Genomic DNA, 19,587 nt, shown 5'->3' on the forward strand with positions numbered 1-19,587 from the left:
CACTTTTGAAGGCTGCGCCAACTGATAGTTTGCAAATTATTTTTATTTATTTATTTTTTGAAATGGGGGACGTGGGTACTTTTGCATTGGGGTCTCCAATGCATTTCAGCGACTCTCGGTATGGACACACCACAAATCACATTCATACATTAATACTACAAGAGTAATCGATTAATTCTGAATGTTGGGTCTTTCACAGTACGCTCTATTATTTCTAATTACCCAATGGGTCACGGAAGTATGCTTCTGCAATTGCACAGCGCCTACCAGGTATATAAAAAAAGAAAGAAAAAAAAAGAGCTATTCCGGCCCTCCTGTCCACTCTTTCTCCCTCTCTCTTTTACACACACACACACACACGTCTCAGTGGCCTTCTACCAAAAGATCACAGCTCCACCTAGTGCAATGTACAAGAAACGAATGGTAGTGAATAGAACTGACACAGTGATCTTTGCAACACGCTTTGGGTCATATTTGCATTATTAGTTAATTCTCAAACTTCAAAAGTGCCTAAGATAGATTATAATTCTCATAAAATAGCTAAATGAGCTATTTAGTTAAAATGATCTCCATTTCTATGCACAACATTTTCTATAGGAAATAATAAACCAAACATCCACTGCAAGAAAGAAAAAACACACACTAATGATTTATACCTTTTTTTATAATGTTATTTAATTCTATGTCTATGAAATGCACAAATAAAAAAAGGAAAACATGGGCAATAAATGTAAATTGCAACACTGAAGTATTCTCTCGCAAAGTTGGTCTACTTATTATGTGAAATGACATTCAAAACCTTTTCACTTGATGTACAACATTGAAGGGGAAAACAAAAATCTAATATACATGAGATAGCATACATATGTATTTATACTACATAATTTTGTCTTATTTTGGTTCACATTTATTCAGCGGCTTATTTTAATCGATGGGTTTGCGATCTTTTTATTTTTTAAATATACAGCGACGCTATGCCCAGTAGTTAATTTAATTGAACTTTAATGAAAAAGTATGTGAAAAGTATTTATGCATTTATGAACAGAAAACGAACATCTATTTTTGTACTGTCACATCTTGCCAATCCAGAGAGCAGACCAAGCTGGAAAATAGGCTCACCACACACACACACTTTGTCTCTTCACACACACACACACACACACCCTCTTCACCCGCTGAGTTCCACAGTCTGGGCCTGCTGCACCGAGAGGGAATTTACATTTTAATAGGCAGAGCTGCTCGCGCCGACTTCGAATGAGGGTATATGCTCAGCTGAACAGCGGGAAATGCACCCCACAGCAGAAGTTTAGAATGAACCTCAAGACAATTCCTGGTGCACAAAGACAGAAAATGATATATTTTAGCCCATCTCTGTCGCGTATATAGTGAAATATGCATACATATAGAAATCATTTTCTACCAGACCTCATCCGAACGTCTCCAGGTTTATGCAACATTTCTGCATTTAAGCAGCAGCTTTCAATGCATCTTGTTGCAAGCGGAACTGGGATCTAATGCACTGTGCGTAAAAAGGAAGAAACCTGCATAGACTTCCAGTACCAGAGTGCCAATATCTTGATTAGCTACATTGCAACCTGAACAGAACTCTTTGGAATAAGTTTGAGAAATTATTTTTGTTTAAAAAACAAAATGTTTTGCCATTAGGTTCTATGCAAACATATTCATTATGCTAAATTCATTAACAATCAATTTGACTATACTTAGTATTATTATTACAACAAATCACCTTTAGGACGTTTTCTATCTATCGTTGACCCAATCACAAATCTGACCACAAATGCTCCCGGTTAAAGTACCCAAGGTCAAATTTATGTTTATCCGTTTCCATATTCCATATCCTAACCATTCTGTGCTCTCATCTTTCTCTTTCCATTTTTTTTTTTGGTCCCTCATTTCTACACCATGTCATGACTGAGTGTGAAAAAGCACAAGATGTCACTGCTCCGGGCATGCAATCAAGTGGCAGGCCCCTCCCAGCTCTAATTAATAACTATTGAACATGCTAACAACAATCAACACTAATTAAATACGAGCTTGTTGACAAGAGTGCAAACCTTATCAAAAACACCCCCTTCAAAAAAAAAAAAAAAAAAGCTGCGGAGAAGGGGGATGAGGGAGGGCACTCCTGTTTTCCGTAATTAGTTAACGAAGAGCCCCGAGCCACTCTTTCGATTGAGGGCCCCTGCAAGCTAGTTAGGAGTTTCGTCTGACACCCTGAACAGAAGAAGCAGTCAGCCTAAACAGCAGGTCACATGACCATGCAGAATCTCCGCTCCGGTTATAGGGCTAACAGAGCACAGAATGAACTGCTTTCAGCTTTTGAGGTGTTTCACTGCTTAATATGAGAGAGAATGGGACTGCATGTTGTAATGCAGAGGTACAAATGAACACTCACCAAAAAAAATTGCTTTATTATGAAAAATAGATGTAAGGAATTACAATGAAAGTTATATGAGAGGGTCTACAAACCAGATACTGAAGAAACAACTTTACCTCCATGAAAAACGTACTATCCCAAGTTTATAAAGGAATATTGTATTTTTGAATTATTTTTATGGAAATATATATTTAACTTTTCTATAAAAAAAAAATACAATAATGTTACCACAATAAATTTTAAAAAAAAGGTCATAAATATGCTAGTAATAAGCATTGCCTATTACTATGGAATCGTTGTTGTTTTTTATCAAATTTATTTTTAATCATAAAAAAAAATGCAAAAAGTGCACTTTAATGGCCAGTAAGAAATATTTATAGTAGGTCATTTCTCAGTTTTACTCACAATTATCCAGTTGTTGTTGTTTAAATTAATTAATTAAAATATAATAATCACAAAAAGAAAATGTGCTAGCATAGAAGAAGAAAAGAAAAAAGATCTAAGACAACAAACTGACAAGAAAGTCCAAACATCAAAGAACTCTAGAAAGGTAAATTGCTTGTCACTGTGGGAAATCTATGAATGACATTATCTGTCAATAGCCAACTTGAACACACTCAGCAAATGTCACAAAAGGGCAGGTTTGTGGTTTTAGGAAGCTGTTCATGGCAATACAGCTTTCATTTAGAGACTATGAACACGACAGCAGTATAGCATAGAGAATTTGAGAGTTTGTTGGCAACAAACAGGACACAGTGGGCAGTCAGGGGCAAGAGATTGCCCTCCAGTGCCCCAGTAACCTAACTGACATTTGTATGCGCGCAAACAACCCCTCACGCTCTCCCAAACCGGGAGTAATGCTGAGTGACAGCTACCACGGGGTACAGCCCTTGCATCGACAGCAGCCGTTTGTTTCCATGATCGCTCCCTGATAGGCAATTGAATTTGTCAGTGACCCTAAACAATTGCTCCGATGAGATCCAGCAGGCCCTTCCTTCCCCTGGCCCCACTGCCCATCCTGATCAATACAGCTGATCAATGGCCAGCGGCCGATATTGATGACTCTGTCCCATCTGCTGCCTGCTGCACAGAAGCTTGCCAAGAGGGCAGCGGGCCGCACTTGTTGATCACTGTTGTCCACTGTTTGAACTGATGTCTAAATAATCCTGCGCTCCAAACCAAATCAGAGGTGGGAATAGTCAAGAACTGCCAACCTCAAAGCATTCCAGTCAATCATACACCATAGTCAAATACCAGTGCCATATATAAAACCTGTGACAGCAGAATGCTTGCGTTTGCTATTAGCAGCAAAATAAATAAATAAAATAAAATATAAAATATGAATTAAATTATTATAATAATAAACTTAACGACTACCTCGACAAATTATATTGGTAAAAGTTTGCAGTTAGGTTCAATTTGTTGACAATAGTAAAAATATTTTGAATTTAAAACATTTTTTATCTAGATTAGAAATATTTCATAATACTAATTCTAATACTTCATTCTTATAAATTACAATAGTTACTTTTATTATAATTATAGTGAACTTTGTGAGTAGGCTACGCCGATAAAATGTTATAGTTTTTTTTAAACAATAAATAATAATAATAAAACATTTAAACAATTTTGGCAACACTTTGCAATACAGTTCAATTTGTAAAAAAAACTAATTAAAATTAATGTATGGTTATACTATTGTTCGGTGTTTATTCATGTTCTTTCATAACACATTCATTCATTTTTACAACTTGAATGTGCAAATTAACATTAACTTAAGGAAATAAAACATATATAACCGTTTTTGGGGGGGTTGTTTCTATGGCCTGGGCATGGTAGTCTCCGTCATCTTGAAAATGACATCAAATGGCACATTTCACAAAATATCAGCGTTGATTTATCTGCCCAGTTCCACTGGTTATATTCAAGTAGGAAGTTAGTCATGTAGAAGCTGCATTAGTATCCGTGTTTACATTGTCAATCGATCCCTCCTACAAAAACCATAAAGAGTGCAAAAGCAGTGCATGTGCATCAATGAGTGGAGATCAATGAGACCGCATGAATCCAATCAACACACCCCACCTGATCGCCACTGAGCTTTGGATACACAAAAACGAAAAGATCTCAGTTGTCTGCACTAGAGCACCTCTCTGGTTCAATGGCATCAGGTTTTGCTTTGGAGACCAAGAGTGTCCCAACTGTGAGGCCTGTGTGTCTGAAGAGTCTGGGGAAGTAGGGAACCATAATTAAAACCCTACCTGAGCTGCACTCTTGATTCAGAACCGGGATCACAAGCTCCCCAAGCGGCACAGCTATACGCCACCCCCTCTACGCCACATGCCCCAAACTCTCGGCCTCATGTGGTTAAGGATTTTCCACCTTATTAGATAAATTGCTAGTGATCAAAAGTAGTCCTCCCGGTTCACATTTCAACCCATAAATAAAAAGCCCTTGTGGCTATGTGGGCCTGCCAAGATACACTGACCCAGAGACTGAGACCACAGCTGATGCAGCAATTAGACATCAATAACAGAAAGTTCCAAATAAGACGTAGAGAAGTACGCACAACGTTGCGAGAAGATATGGATTTTGTTTTCCATCCCATTGCCTCGCACATCTGTTTGTGTTTGTTGCTTTGGCATGTTTCCTCTGTCGCCAGAGCCAAGAGGAGTTAGTTCACCATGCTCATTAATTAACAGATTTAGTCCCCCTGAGAAAATGGCTCAAAGGCGCCGCAGTCAAAGCACCAGTCCCACTCGTGAACGAGCCGTCATAATAATCCGCCATTTAAATCTTGCGTGCTAGCGGAGCATTCAAATATAGGGACAAATGAATCTAGGCCAATGAAAACTGCATGCGTACTAAGGTCCGGTTCACACAGAACGCATTTTTGCTGGTAAAAATGCGAGAAGCAGGTCAGCGGAAAGGAAAAAAGCGCAAGGTCTAGTTGAAAAAAGTTGAACTTCTTTTAACTAGAGCGCCACGTTTTTAGAACGCCATGTCATGCCCGAGACGCAGCAAAAGACGTGATACGAGAGCACAGAAGATTAAGAGTTCTAGCTTCAGTTTCGTGTTTCATGGACTTTTAGTTCGTTTCTCATTGTTTCCTTTTTCCTTTTAATGTTTGTCACGGTTTCCAAGTTTTGCAACCAACTCAACATGATTCTTCAGAAATAATTCTAATATGTTGATTTGGTGCTCAGAATTCTTTAATGAATAGAAAGTTCAAATGAACAGATTTCATAGGAATAGAGATCTTTTGTAACATTAAAATGTCTTTACTGTGACTTTTGATCAATTTAATGCATCCTTGCTGAATAAAAGTATTCATTTACACTGTAAAAAATATATTTGTTTTATGATTCATCACAACTTTTTATCTTGTCAAATCAACTTAGATAATTAATGTGGTTAAGATAACATAATATTTTGAGTTTCTATTAATTAAACCAATCTCCTTTGTTGTATTAACTCAAATTTAAGGCAACCAGGTAACTTGGTTTTTTAAGTTAAACCAACAATATTTTTTTACAGTGTATATATATATATATATATATATATATATATACACACACATATGCATATGTATATATATGTGTAAATGACCTATTAATGGCCATTTAAGTGAAATATTAAATATAGGAGCTTGATAAAAATTATCATTCTAGAAGAAAATTTCAGATGGCACTTAGAGGCTTTTGCATCTGAACTCTTCATTCATATATATATATATATATATATATATATATATATTCGGTTGTGGATGTCCTTTTAAAACACTTGCTTTTTACATCCTCATGTAATTCCAAACCTGTATGACTTCTGTGGAACACAAAAGACGACATTTTGAAAAGTCAATTCAAGGAAAGTCAATGGCGTCCCAAACATTGGACATTGGCCCGCATTGACTTTCATTGTGAGGACAAAAAACACTGGGACGTTTTTTCAGAGTCATACAGGTATTGTCAAATAAACAATGACAATTTTCATTTCGCGTGGCATTTTCCCTCCTAAACATTGCTTACTCTTTCTCACGCAGTGAATGAGGTGCTAATAGTGCATCTGATAGGTATGTTTGATCCAGTCTGGCCTGTTTATTTTTTCAGGAGTGCAATTAGTATCCAATCAATAATCACGCTTCCTCTGAATTTCTCTTTCAATTTTCAGTGGATTTCAGACAAAGAGGAAGCCTTGAACTGTCAATAAGAGCTTCTTGTTTATAACTTCACAGAAACGTTAACGTTTTCGTGAGCCCTCCAACCGAAGTTGTTTGTGCATAATTGGAATTCTTTCATTGTCTTTGAGTAACCGGGCGATTCGCATTTGACTGCCCGTTTGACAAGAAAAATGTAACGTTGTTCATGTGATGCATCACAACAAAAACAACCCCAGAGAAGCTGTTATCCATTCAGAGTCTCACCTCTCCACTGTAAAACACACTTCCAAAAACACAGAGCATGACTGTTGCGCCAGCTGTGCTTTTTAGAAGACGTCTTAATGAATGACTGTCACAACTTGACTGAACCCTGCCATTAAAGATCTAGAGTATCTCCTTCTCTTTGTTTAACCAAAGACGGCCTGACTAATTATTAACCAGCCTGCTGTTTGACAATTCATTATGTATTCTCAGGAGTACGACAGATTATAAATGAGAGTAAATACTGCACGTCATGTGTGTTTCAACCAAGTAAATTGTGATTAACAGTGATTCTTGTCCTTTCTCCTCCTCCATACAAACAGAAATGGATTGATGCTGCATGCAGTTTTCTTCCCTCGGTGTTGAAAACACCACTAGATATCACCTTCCTTCCTTTGGGACAGCGTTAATGTTTTTGCAAATATCCTGTACTTGTTTGAAAATGAGTAATTGTTCAGTAAATCTCTAAAATAAAATAAAAAAGGTGCTTTATTTCAAGGTAGCTAATTGGCAATTAGCAAAACAATTGTGGAGCATTGTAGCATCAGCCTAATTGATAGCGTTTATAAAGCTGGCTTTCCCAGCAGCATGCTTTCAGAGCTGTGCACAGCAAGCTACAGTTCGTCATTAGATTACAGCAAATTGCTAAAACAAGGAAATGGGCTCATTTACCTAAATGGTGTAAATTAATGTATGTTTATGAAGCTTTTATGAAACCAGCAATAACTTGCTTGTCTATTTTTTTTAATGCACTCCTGTCTCCAGGCACAGTCAAAGAGCAACGGGCTCATTTAAACCAGCACATCACTGGGAAAGTTTTCAACACTATATGACAGGTACAGAACCTTAAAGGGGAGTATACTTTCAAAACTACATTTCCCATTTTGTGAAGGAAATGCCAGTGCATACAAAACAGCAAAAGAATAGTGTTCAAGTTTCAGGCAAGGTAGGTGTAAGTCTTAGGTTCTGCACGTAAATGCACTTTCTATGCCGTCTTTGCCATGTAAAGGGTTGATATAGATGGTTAAATAAATTTTGTATAAATCACAACAGCATAATTCCGATAGCAAACATTATAATGATGATTAGTCATTTTTTTTAATACTCTATTTATTTGAGATTTTAACAAATGTTACAATAATTTTCACAATGAAAATGCAAAACTTAGGAACAAGTTTTAACAAACATGATTATATTCATTTTTAATGGTGAACTTTTTTTTGCAATGTTTTATATTTATATGTATATTTTAAGATTAAACTAAAAGATACAGTAGTAAAAATAAAGGAATTTAAAATTTGAATGGAGTCTACATTAAGTGGTTTTAACATTCTCTTATTTTCAACAATTAATGCAGCAATATCTTGCGAGCACTTTAATGAGGATTGACAACAATGCATCAAAAATATAATTAATAATAAAATCATCATTATAAACAAAATCCAAATCAGATCAGTCGAAACCCTGGGATTTATATATTTAAATGTATAAAACTTGGATATTTATAATTTAACACATTAACATTAATTATATAAACAAAATATTTATAATTAAATTGTATTATAGGCCTACATCAAAAATCAAATGGATCAAAATCATGCAGGAGAACATGATCAGCAGGTTTTACACAAACTGGTGAACTTCGTGCAACTAGTGCTGCTGTCCATCACAGCAAAAAAAGGGGTAAAACAAATATAATAAATTCTTAAATTATTTTTTTATTGACAGTTTTTACAAACATTACTTCATTATATAAAGTAATGTGTGTAATAAAAAAAATAAAAAAAAATAAAATAAAATATATATATATATATATATATATATATATATATATATATATATATATATATATATATATATATATATATATATGAGAACTAGAATTACCTAGATCCATCCATCCAAAATTTGCCCTGCTCAGATGCTGCTATATGGGTCTGGTTTCCATCTTCCACCTCCCACCCAAACCCTAATTACTAATCCAGAAACACAATACCATGGAAGACGACAGACAAGATAGGAAAGAGTAAGAAGAAGGTGTGAGCTGCTATTCTGACACTCTCCAGCGTGTGCAGCATATTTGTAAACATCGTTAATCACAGATTAGCAGATGGGGGTGTTAATTGCACCTGTGGAAATAACATGACCCAAAGGATGCTTCTATTTACCGCCTTCAGATGGCATTTCTGCACGGGGCGGGCGAGAGGGATAAACAGGAAGGCTTTGCTCGTGACACAGGCAGCCTTTATTTGAATGATTCTCCAAAATGTTGTCACCCATTCTCACAATCAAACCCCCCCTTCCCATCTCACACCTCGCGTGTTACTCTAAAGTGAGACCCAGCATCACTTTGCCTCTCAGGCTGAGATGGAAGTGTGCAGCTCCCCTGACCACCTGCTACCTTCTGCAGTGAAAACCAGTCACTGTACGCACTGAGCCAATGACGTAATCTCGCAAACCCTCAGCCAATTATGTTATTACAAATAGAACTTAAAAACACAATGAAACTGCTTGACATGTTCCCCATTTAAAAAAGAAAGTTTGAGTGGATAATACGAAAAGGTTTTCTTAAATAGCCAACAGGATATACATATACTTCACAGTCATCTTAGAAGCAATTGTAATTGCAAATGGTAATAGGGAAGGGACATTCTCATACTAGAGAGCATCTGATTGGACAAGAGTTGGTGTAGTTAGTCATCACTTATTTTGGTCTGTATTCCTGAAAATTGTAATGATGCACATATCTGTTAAAAGTTAATTTTGCCAACATTTTTGAGTATTGTTTAGCATTAATACACGACCACAAATCTAATGGACATGGACTAAAAGCCACAAAACTCCTTTGATTTCATTGTTTTTTTTTAAGGGTGAACATACAAAATAAAATGAAAACTGCATTGTATCATTTTGCACCAAAATGAGCATTAGAACGGTAAGATTTTTTTTAATGTTTTAAAAGAAGTCTCTTCTGCTCACCAAGGCTTCATTTATTTGATCCAAAAAACAGCAAAAACAGTAATATTGAGAAATAATAAATTCCTTTAATTTCTTAAAAAAAATAAAATTAAAAATAAAAATCTTACTGACCCCAAACTTTTGAACGGTAGGCTAGTGATAATATTACAAAATCTTTCTATTTCAGATAAATGCTGTTATTGTGACCTTTCTATTCATCAAATAATTCTGTGGAAAAAAATGTACACAACTGTTTTCAACATTGATAATAATAATAATAAAAAAAAATGTTTCTTGAGCATCAAATCATCATATTCAAATGATTTCTGAAGGATCATGTGACACTGAAGACTGGAGAAATGATGCTGAAAATTCAGCTTTACCAACACAGAAATAAATTGCATTTTAAAATATATTCAAATCGAAAACAGTTATTTTAAATTGTAAAAATATTTCACAATATTACAGTTTTTGCTGTATTTTGGATCAAATAAATGAAGCCTTGGTGAGCAGAAGAGACTTCTTTTAAAACATTCTAATAATTTTGGCCTCCACTGTGTGTGCGAGTGTATGTATAATATACTATAATAATAATTAAGTTACTATAATAATAGTTCATTATATATTCAATCTTTTTTTTTATTAAAATATATTTAATTTTCTCATCATAATACTAGTTCTCAATTAATAGAATTTTTATCTTGTATTATTATAATATAAACAAATCAACAAGTAATATATATGAGACAACTACTATAATAGTTCCATTGTAATTAATAATATTTATAGTATAATTTCTTTACATTTTGTAATACAATATAAACAAGACAAATGTTAATTTATTATAGTGGTCTCCAGCTTGTAATATCTTTTTTTTTTTTTTTTAAAGACACATTAGCTTTAGCAAATCACAATCATGTGACAGTTCCAGGTATGCATGAGATATCCTTACAAGGTCAACAAGGGCCGTATGGTTTTATTCTGCCATCATGCAGTGAAATTAATCCTTTGAACTAATTCTCAAGCAGCTGGACACTACACAGTCTCTCACACACACACACACACACACACACACAGCTGCTTCCCACACTCACATGCCCCAGCATGCCCCACGCCCAGCCTTAGCAGCAGCAGCAGTCTCGATCAATCAGGCTCCTCCCATGCAGTGATTGCTAATTGATGCACTAATCCAGTCGTTAAGTACTGTGCCAAAGAGCTTGGGAGTGCGTCCAAAGTAAACACCTGCCGTCACTCATCAATGTGTTTTGCTTCTACAAAACGAATCGAAGAGGACGGTGTAGTTACAGACTTACCATGCCTGAGAACAAACACAGAGGAGAGGTGGCCAACGTTTGAGATATGATCGGTGACATGAGCACAGAATGGATTTTATAAATACGGCACAAGTGACAGTCAATGGATCTGATACTTTCAGGTTGGAAAACAAATAGTGCACAGAAGAAACTGGGTAAAACTGACCAGATTCATCCACCTGGATAGTACGCAGTAAAGACAGAGAATGAAGAGTAAAAATATCAGCATATATAAACAGGATGCTAAAAAGAAAGTGTCAAAAAGTGATTATCCCATTGTGATGTAAAGGATCTATTAGCAACGGGGGTTCTGTCGAAGATGCATGGATATGGGTATGGGTCTATAACAAGTCTTCTTTTTGGTTATCCCATCACACTGAATGATTGTAGCCCCAGACGCCCACTTTCATTCATTGGAAAAGCAAACTCTAATATGACATGAAATTACTTCTGCAATTCTCAGTGTAATCTAACCTACTTTATTCTAATGATTGTCATCTTGACCGAGGTCTCTGTAGACTTTTAAGGTTGTGTGTTGCCCTGAGTTGAAGGTTGCCAAATGTGACACGCTACTGCCCCCCAGTGAACCAAAAAGGTACAACATCCCATCGATATATAGGTACAATATCCTATCTGACAAGGTAAATAGGCTTTAAATGAATGAAAGATACTGTTCTTGAACATTTTTTCTTTTTTTACTTTCTTCATTTGATTTTCAAATACATGTATTTGAATTGGTCATGAGTTAAAAAAAAAAAAAATAATAATCAGTGGATGCAATGTTCTCATTTGGGTCAAAATAATTGATCCTTAAAAAAAGGAACAATGTTTATAAAAACAGCATGATGAAAGAGTCCAGAAAAAAAACTGTGTGTGAGAGAGAGAGAGGAGAGAGAGAGAGGAGAGAGAGAGAGAGAGAGAGAGAGAGAGAGAGAGAGAGAGAGAGAGAGAGAGAGAGAGAGAGAGAGAGAGAGAGAGAGAGAGAGAGAGAGAGAGAGAGAGAGAGAGAGAGAGAGAGAGAGAGAGAGAGAGAGAGAGAGAGAGAAAATACAAATCATAACTCTATTTCACCTCTACATATTTAAAAAAATAATAATAAGCATTACATATCATAGGAACATTAAATGTTACTTTGGTTACTGTTCCCCAAGCTATGCATATATTGTTGCTTAATTTAAAGGTTACACTTCAATTTAGGGTGACATAGGGACACGTTGTGCTTACTCAAATAAGTACTGAGTAATATTAATATTAACTACATGTACTTACTATAGAGTTACAGCTGGTTTTAGGGTTAGCTAATTTACTGTTATTACTATAGTAAGTACTACATGTAGTAATGTGTAACTACGTCACCTTAAAATAAAGTGTTACGCAATATGTCAATTTTTTTATCATAATTTAATTAGAATTAATTTTATGCTAATTTCTTCTACTTTTTACATTTAGATTACTTTTGCCATCATCTAACACTTTAAGTCAATCTTAAAAAAAATACTAAGAATTTGATGATAATAATGTTAGATATAATCTTTACAAATCTCAAAACGAATATCCATTTTTCATTCTGTACATTATAATGTTGTGATGCCTAAATCAGTTTAGTTTATAGTGTTTTATTTTTATTTGATTAAGACAATTTATAGGTCCAATTACAACAACAACAAAAATGATCAGGTTATGGTATTAAGCAGAAATTAAATATCAGTGAACCCCTAATTGAAATATATTGTATTCATTTAAAGCAACAACATATTTTAAAACAATATATACTAAATGCAAAAACCAGCCACCTCAGCTACATGTGCACCTGTGAAGTAAATGAAGAACCACAACAGCTGATACTCATAATGCTGTTATTGGGCTTTTGTGTGTGGAGTTCTATTGTTCCACAAACCTGCGTGAGCTCACTTAAGACAGGCCACACAGCCTCTCGCTCACTTCCCAAAGCTTCCTGGCCAGGGCATCGTCCCGTCCGTCAGCGCTAACATTCTGCAGAGCGCAGGAAGAGAAGTAGCGTCCACTCAGAGGCTCGAGTCCCTCCTGCAAAGCACAGTATAGCGTGGTCTGCGCACCTCCCTCAGGGTCCAGGAAAAACAGCTTGGACATGATCGGGTAAACCAGCTTCTGCACTGAACTCATATTCCGACCAATCTCAGTGGCTATGACACCTATGAAGAAGAGACAATGAAGAAAATGTGGAGGGATAATAATACTTGTGACATAATGGCACACAAAAAAACGAAGGACCACTAACCTGGATGCAGGCAATAGCAGGTGACACTTGTCCCTTCCAAGCGGTTTGCGAGCTCACGGGTAAAGAGCACATTGCAGAGTTTGCTGTGGCAGTAGGCTCTGAATGCGTGCCATGAAGACTGACCTGTGACCAGATCCTTGTGGGCGTTGAGGAGGTTGAAGTCAACAGAACCCAGACGATGCAGCAGGGCGGACACGTTGACAACGCGGCTGTGCTCTGCCTGCTTCAGGCGATCCAACAGCAACAGTGTCAGCAAAAAGTGGCCCAGGTGGTTGACGCCAAATGCCATGCCAAAGCCATCATCAGTTCTGCCTGATGCGATAAGACCTAGAGAGAAAACCTCACACACTGAAATCATGTTCTTGCATGTGTCCATACACCAGATTGCCTCTTAAGTTACCTGCATTGTTAATGAGCAAGTCGAGCCTCGGTTCACTCTTCAGAAAAGTCTCAGCAAAATCACGCACTGACTTTAAACTGGCCAGGTCCAGTTGCATGAACAGTACCTCAGAGTTCCCACTTTCCTGGAGGATATACAGCAAGTTCTTTCTTTTAGACTTATCTCAGTGTAATAAGAACTGGGAGGAATTGAGGTTAATGGAAGAGTTCACCTTTCGTATGTCATAAACTGCAGCTTCAGCTTTCTGTTTGTTTCTGCAGGCGAGGATCACTCGGGCCCCTCTCTTGGCCAGATCCAAGGCTGTGGGTTTTCCAATGCCTGTATTACTTCCTGCAAACATACAAATTATTGATTAACGTTACTCAACCCTGAGACAACGTTAAATGTTCTCTGATGTACAGCAAACTACAGTAGATATAAATATGCAAATACATCATGTATCGTACTTAAGCGTTAAAATGTTACCAACCTGTTACAATTGCTGTTTTCCCCTTTAACGTGACGCTGCTCTTAAATCTAGCTCCTTTAAACACGGTGTAATAAAGCAGTACATATATAGCCAGCACACCGGCCAGCACTGACAACAGGACAGACATTATGTCTTTTGAGGGCGTCAACTGAGGAATGTTACAAAATTTAAAAGTTTAGGAGAGTACATGTGTTTTGCTCCGTTGCTCACTCCAGACTGTTATTGTGTTTTTTTCAAGCTTTTGTAACGGCCAGCTTCCGGGTTTAACTTCTGACAAGCGCTGGATGGCGCCATTTCTCTACGTCATCTCAAGAAGAAAAGTCGCACTTTCTGAAGAGAATCACCCCAAGAACAAAAGAAGAGCATGAGAAATTATACTTAAAAAATTTGCCCGTTTTAGTACCACAAAAATGTCCCATAACATTACCTGCCATTTGTATTTTAAAAGGCACCATTTCCACTATGAAATGATTAGATGTTATAATGTTATATATTATAATGTTCTTAACAAAAATGAAATATTTCATTTTATTCATTCTTTATTATTAATATTATGCCATTACCCATTACATTATCACACACTACCCCTAAAACACCTTTCCTCAGACCATACCTCAGCACTTGTGAAATGTTAATGTTATAACCTTAACAAAGGCTCTGATGTGTTGCAGTTTAGTTTTTGTTTAAAAAAAAAAAAGAAAGAAGAAATTAGTTATTGTCACAACCACACAACAGAAACAACAGAAATTGTTTAATTGTTTTTGATCATTTTCCAATTTTAACTCATTTGAAGCAACTTGCTACTGCGTGTATGCGTGATAAGCAAAATATAGTTGTTTTGTCAAAAATGTACGAGTTTTTTCTGATTGTGATGATTCAGTAGATGAAGCTGAAAATCATTTGAATCCAACATGCAGTTTAAATTAATTCCTTCCTTAAAGTGAATAGATTTGACAATATTTATCAAAAATAAATAATTTTGTATGTAATCATAATGGGTGACAGGTAAGGAAAATCAACATCACACCCAAACATAGGTGGAAACAACAATAAACTTTTATTTATTCGTTTTCAGCTTTGCACCCTATTATGCCCCTGTACTCACAAGCCACTGGAAATCAACTCTTTTTTACAATAGGATGTTTTGGGGCTAATGATGATTAAAATGTTGGCCATTTTACAAAGTTAGTTTCAAACTACACTGCATGCATCAAACACACTCTCACAATGGTTGGTTTTCATGTGTGTACCCTTTATTGATCTCTTTTGCACAGACTGCATCATGACAGTGATGAGAAGCTTAAATCACACCACTGTGCCGCTCACAGAATCAGTCTGCTTGAGTTCTTCCTCTGACTCTTTTCTTTCAAATCGATGGCATGCAGAAAGAAGAAAGCGTTGTAAACATTTGCCGAATGCACCAGACGTTCAGCCTGTGCTGGGCTTGCTGGTATCGGAATGAAGGGGTGGAGGTGAGGAAGAGGAGGAGGAGGCGGGGGGAGGGAGGAAGGGCGCTGGGAGAGTTGCCCTCACTGCTGAACCCGGCGGAGGGACTGCACCTGGAAGGTCTGAGCGTGGGAGCCCCACTCCCTGTAGTGTTTGTAATCGCCGCCATGGTGGTCACACTCCATGATGTACTGGTAACCACGGTAGCCGGGGTACTGGTAACAAACCCAGCTAAATGCAGTGAGGAAACACATGACAAATGCAAATTGAGATCTCTAGTTTAAAATTCCAAGTATCCCAAATATTGCAAGGTTACAGCCAATGTACCCTCTAATTGTTTTTATCTTGCTGAGCAAAACCTCTTTCTGTAGGACGAACGATTCGGCCACCTGAGAAAAAACATCCCTTATACCAGACCTGAACACAGTGTACACTCAAAAGTGCTTTCATCATGCTGTAACTTTAAAGTCTGCATGACACGGGAGTTGCGATTTTTCCTATCATAACATATCTGTGGTTTGCTATTGGTGGATCTCATGTGAGTGACAGGTTGTCCCGCCCTCGCGCCAGTAAACACGTCATCAGAGAAGAAAGGAGATGTCAATGCAAGAGGGAAGGGGACTTTTTTTTATTAAAGATTATGAGGGCACATTAATTTATAAAAAAATAATGATTTTTGCTTGGATAAATCATTTATAATAAAAGCAATATTCCATAAAATATAATAATTGTTCGATTTCATGGTGACTTTAAAGTGCTATTTGTATTTAATTGACCCCTGATGTAACCAAGTCAAAAATAAATCATATTTCTGAAAACAAGCCATTAATTTAGAAAATATGAAGCACATTTTAAGGTTATCTGAGTTTTTTTTTTTTTTTTTTTACAGTGCTGTCTTAACTGTGCTGTGCTTTGAACTATTTTTATAATTAAATTAAATTAAATATAAAATAATATAATAATATCATATAATATAAGCTTTCAAATAGCTTTTTTTTACTTGTTTTTTCCTCAGAGGTGCGTGGCCATGCATGTGTGCAGCTTAGAAGGAACACTGGTTACAACACCAGAAGCTAATGCCATATAGAGAGAGAGAGAAAAGTATGGTACTCACGCCCCACTTTGCACCTGCATTGATCCGATCTCATTGGAGGGCCAGCCCATGGCCTTGAGAGAGGGGTAGTCGTCAGTTATCTCCCACTGGTGTCCGATAAAGTTCTCCCGCTCAAAGACAGTAATCTTTGACTCCTTGTGGTTCTGCGCAGATCATAACAGCGGAAGAGATTGTGTTATATTTGGAGAGATGGTTAAACCATTTCGCCACTGATTAGTTGATATGGTTTCAGACTCACAGCAGAGCAGATTGGCCGGAAGGACATTAGCCTCTCGATGTGGTAGGCATTGCTGCCGCTCCAAGACTCCCAGCGAGGGTAGTCGCCTCTCTCCAAGATGAACTGCTGCCCACAGAAGCTGGAGTGTTCGTAGCCCACCCAGCTGTTCAAATATACACATGCTACATAAATAATATGTGTAGTGGGTGTGCGTGTGTGTGTGTGTGTGGTCCTGGTAAACCCTACTTTATGGGGACAAACGAAGATGCAATATCCAAAATCCTTGTCAGGGACATTTTCCTCTTCTCTTAGGGGTTAAACTGTAGTACTTCTAATTAATTAGCATGATACAACAACAACTGAAGTCTGGTATGGTCTCATTCAGATAGTACGTGTCTGTGAATGCATGACTTACGCGCCACACTCCACTTTCAGAGAGCGGACAGTGTCCATGCCACATTCCATTATGTTTTGACAGGCTGAGGTGAACTCCACACGCTTGCCTTGGAAGTTCTCTTGGTCATAGACTGTGAGCTACACATATTCACAGAGACAAAAGAGATTCTATATCATTTTGTATTGTGAACGGCATTATTTCATAGACATTAAGTGTTTACTTGCCTTCCATGGCCCCATTGGCATGGGATTAGTCAGAGCCATCCTTGAAGATATCTGAAAGCTGATAGACCTGAACAATACAGAAATGTAAAAAATAAATAAAAAATAAAATAAAAACATGCATGGGTTCTTTATAATTTATGTTAACTCTACAAGTAGCCTAGGGATAAAAAAAAAAAAAAAAAAAAACAGATATGGCAGCCAACAAATTAGACCTGGCTGCTGTTTTAGAAGATATCATCCAAACATAACAATAAAAACCACAGCTTACTGATATATCCTGATTTATAGCCAAAACCTTGAGGTATATGCAAATTTAAAACCGGCAGAGATTATATCAGCAACTCCTAAAATATCAGAGTTATCCGTAATATCAAGATAATCTAGAAGGTTTTACGTTATACAAAGCTTATACTGCCTATTTTTTCATTGTAATTACATTTTAAAAATATTTCAATTTAGTCGCTAATTTTATATATTTATATAATTTTTTTGAAATGCCCATATTGACAAAAAAAAAATTCATGTATATTTTGACAAAGACACCCATATATGCTTGCTATGTTTGTTTTGGGTTTTCAATTGTGCATATGTGCGCCCCTCCCATAGAGTTCTGCAGATCAGAAAAGCACACTAAAAGATGTTGAGGCTGAAAGGACAAACATGAAGGGCTTACCTGACCTACCCAACAAATAGCTGCAAGCACTCAGGAGTTCCACACAACGGTCTCCAGACCTCCGACTAAGGGCTCTATTTATATGTAGCATGACAGTAAGGGAAGATTGGCCACAGGGCAGGCAGGAGTCAGCACTTTGCCTCAGGCCTCATTGTTTTGGACTGAGCCTTTGGCTTTACCCAGCTCACAATGCCATCTGCCGTAGCCAGGGAGGCATCGTGCCTACTGGCATCTGCCACCGGAGTGGATGCCAGGCAAGTGATTCCATGCATGCTTTTACATATGACCGGAGTGTACGGCAAAGCACACATGCTTGCAGGAACACAAGCAAGCTGTTTCGACTTGAGATCATTCCAGCAAAGACAACACAAAGATTTACTGAGGTATGCATTCAAGGTTTCTTTCAAGCCAAAAATGCTTGGTACAAACTTTGCAAACATCCCCAAAAACACTAGGTATCCTTAAATATTAAAAACGCTGGTTTTTAAAAATTACCTATCATTAAAAGTCCATTTTTAAACTGCATTGAGACCCTTCTGCTCTCCTCTCAGTGCGGTGGCAGCTACAGAATGTTTCAACAATCCACTTCCACCTGCCTTTACATACTCGCCCACATACAGACGCTCTCCCTCACATATGCATACACACGCAACAGGCCCTTACAAGCACATCCATTCAACATCCATGTCCTGCCCACTCCTTTGACTTTATGCAAAGCAGGCTCCATGGCTGGGGCCCAGTCGATCTAGGAGGTGCATGACTAAGTCAAATGAAGTGTGTGAATTATGGCATTCAAGTAAATAAGAAGATTGATTCATAATTTTGCAGCTTTTTGGGTGAGTTTCAGTATAGCTCTACAAAGAGAAGTATTTTTGATTTGTCGATGGTCATGTGTATGATTGTGAGAATAATTAAAAGTATCGTTATTTATGTTTTGTTTAATATTTAATAGTCAGGAAATGTAGAGTACCTAAATGTACACTTGTGGGAACTTTTACTTCAAACTTATAAGCTCCAAAATCCTTGACAACATAAATATATAACCGTAACCACACAGAAAACTGCTGAAGCTTCACACAACGGCAACAAGTCCTCTTTCTCTCAATGGAGAGGTCTGTGGCCAGTCTACTGAGGTCAGCACATTGCTAGCCATGCTATAGAGAGTGAATGAGTGTGTGTGTGAGAGAGTGTTGAAGAGATAGGGGCTGTGGAGTGCCACGCTTTTTGCTGATGGAGGTAGACATCACACATCCAGCCGTAGCCTGGAACAAAGCAATGAGCAGAGTCAGCAGGGTCACATAGAT

The 19,587-nt window shown here is 37.2% G+C and overlaps 2 protein-coding genes across 10 annotated transcripts in view; both read right to left on the minus strand.

The window, feature by feature from the left end:
- dhrs13a.3 (dehydrogenase/reductase (SDR family) member 13a, duplicate 3) overlaps positions 1–14,468 on the minus strand; it is a 106,006-nt gene extending 91,538 nt beyond the window's left edge. For 3 of the 6 annotated variants that reach the window (XR_014628815.1, XM_084419754.1, XM_084419753.1), the window contains exons 1-5: positions 14,213–14,466; positions 13,955–14,073; positions 13,744–13,867; positions 13,344–13,670; positions 12,984–13,257 (exon numbers count right to left, since the gene is read on the minus strand). Coding sequence is in view for 5 of the 6 variants with exons in the window: in XM_084419754.1 (XP_084275880.1) it covers positions 12,998–13,257; positions 13,344–13,670; positions 13,744–13,867; positions 13,955–14,073; positions 14,213–14,339 (957 nt within the window). In the remaining variant the exon portion in view is untranslated. Of the gene's footprint in view, positions 1–12,265; positions 13,258–13,343; positions 13,671–13,743; positions 13,868–13,954; positions 14,074–14,212 lie in introns of those variants that run through there. The other 3 variants (XM_084419750.1, XM_084419751.1, XM_084419752.1) reach the window with 3 other exon arrangements.
- A 779-nt stretch (positions 14,469–15,247) lies between these two features.
- On the minus strand, positions 15,248–18,446 carry cryba1a (crystallin, beta A1a; the record flags this gene model as incomplete). Of its 4 annotated transcripts, none has more annotated exons than XM_084419973.1 (6): positions 15,248–15,889; positions 16,773–16,915; positions 17,011–17,152; positions 17,405–17,523; positions 17,611–17,677; positions 18,293–18,446. In XM_084419973.1, 5 exons carry the CDS (start codon positions 17,647–17,649, stop codon positions 15,742–15,744), a joined length of 591 nt encoding a protein of 196 aa, XP_084276099.1. In that variant the 3' UTR covers positions 15,248–15,741. The 4 variants fall into 4 exon arrangements, with proteins under 4 accessions (XP_084276099.1, XP_084276101.1, XP_084276100.1 ...); XM_084419975.1 differs by having other exon boundaries at positions 18,289–18,374; XM_084419974.1 differs by having other exon boundaries at positions 18,284–18,350.
- Between the last annotated feature and the right edge of the window lie 1,141 nt (positions 18,447–19,587).

Source organism: Rutilus rutilus (assembly GCF_951802725.1).
Source record: "Rutilus rutilus genome assembly, chromosome: 9".
In the NCBI taxonomy this organism is placed as follows: domain Eukaryota; kingdom Metazoa; phylum Chordata; class Actinopteri; order Cypriniformes; family Leuciscidae; genus Rutilus; species Rutilus rutilus.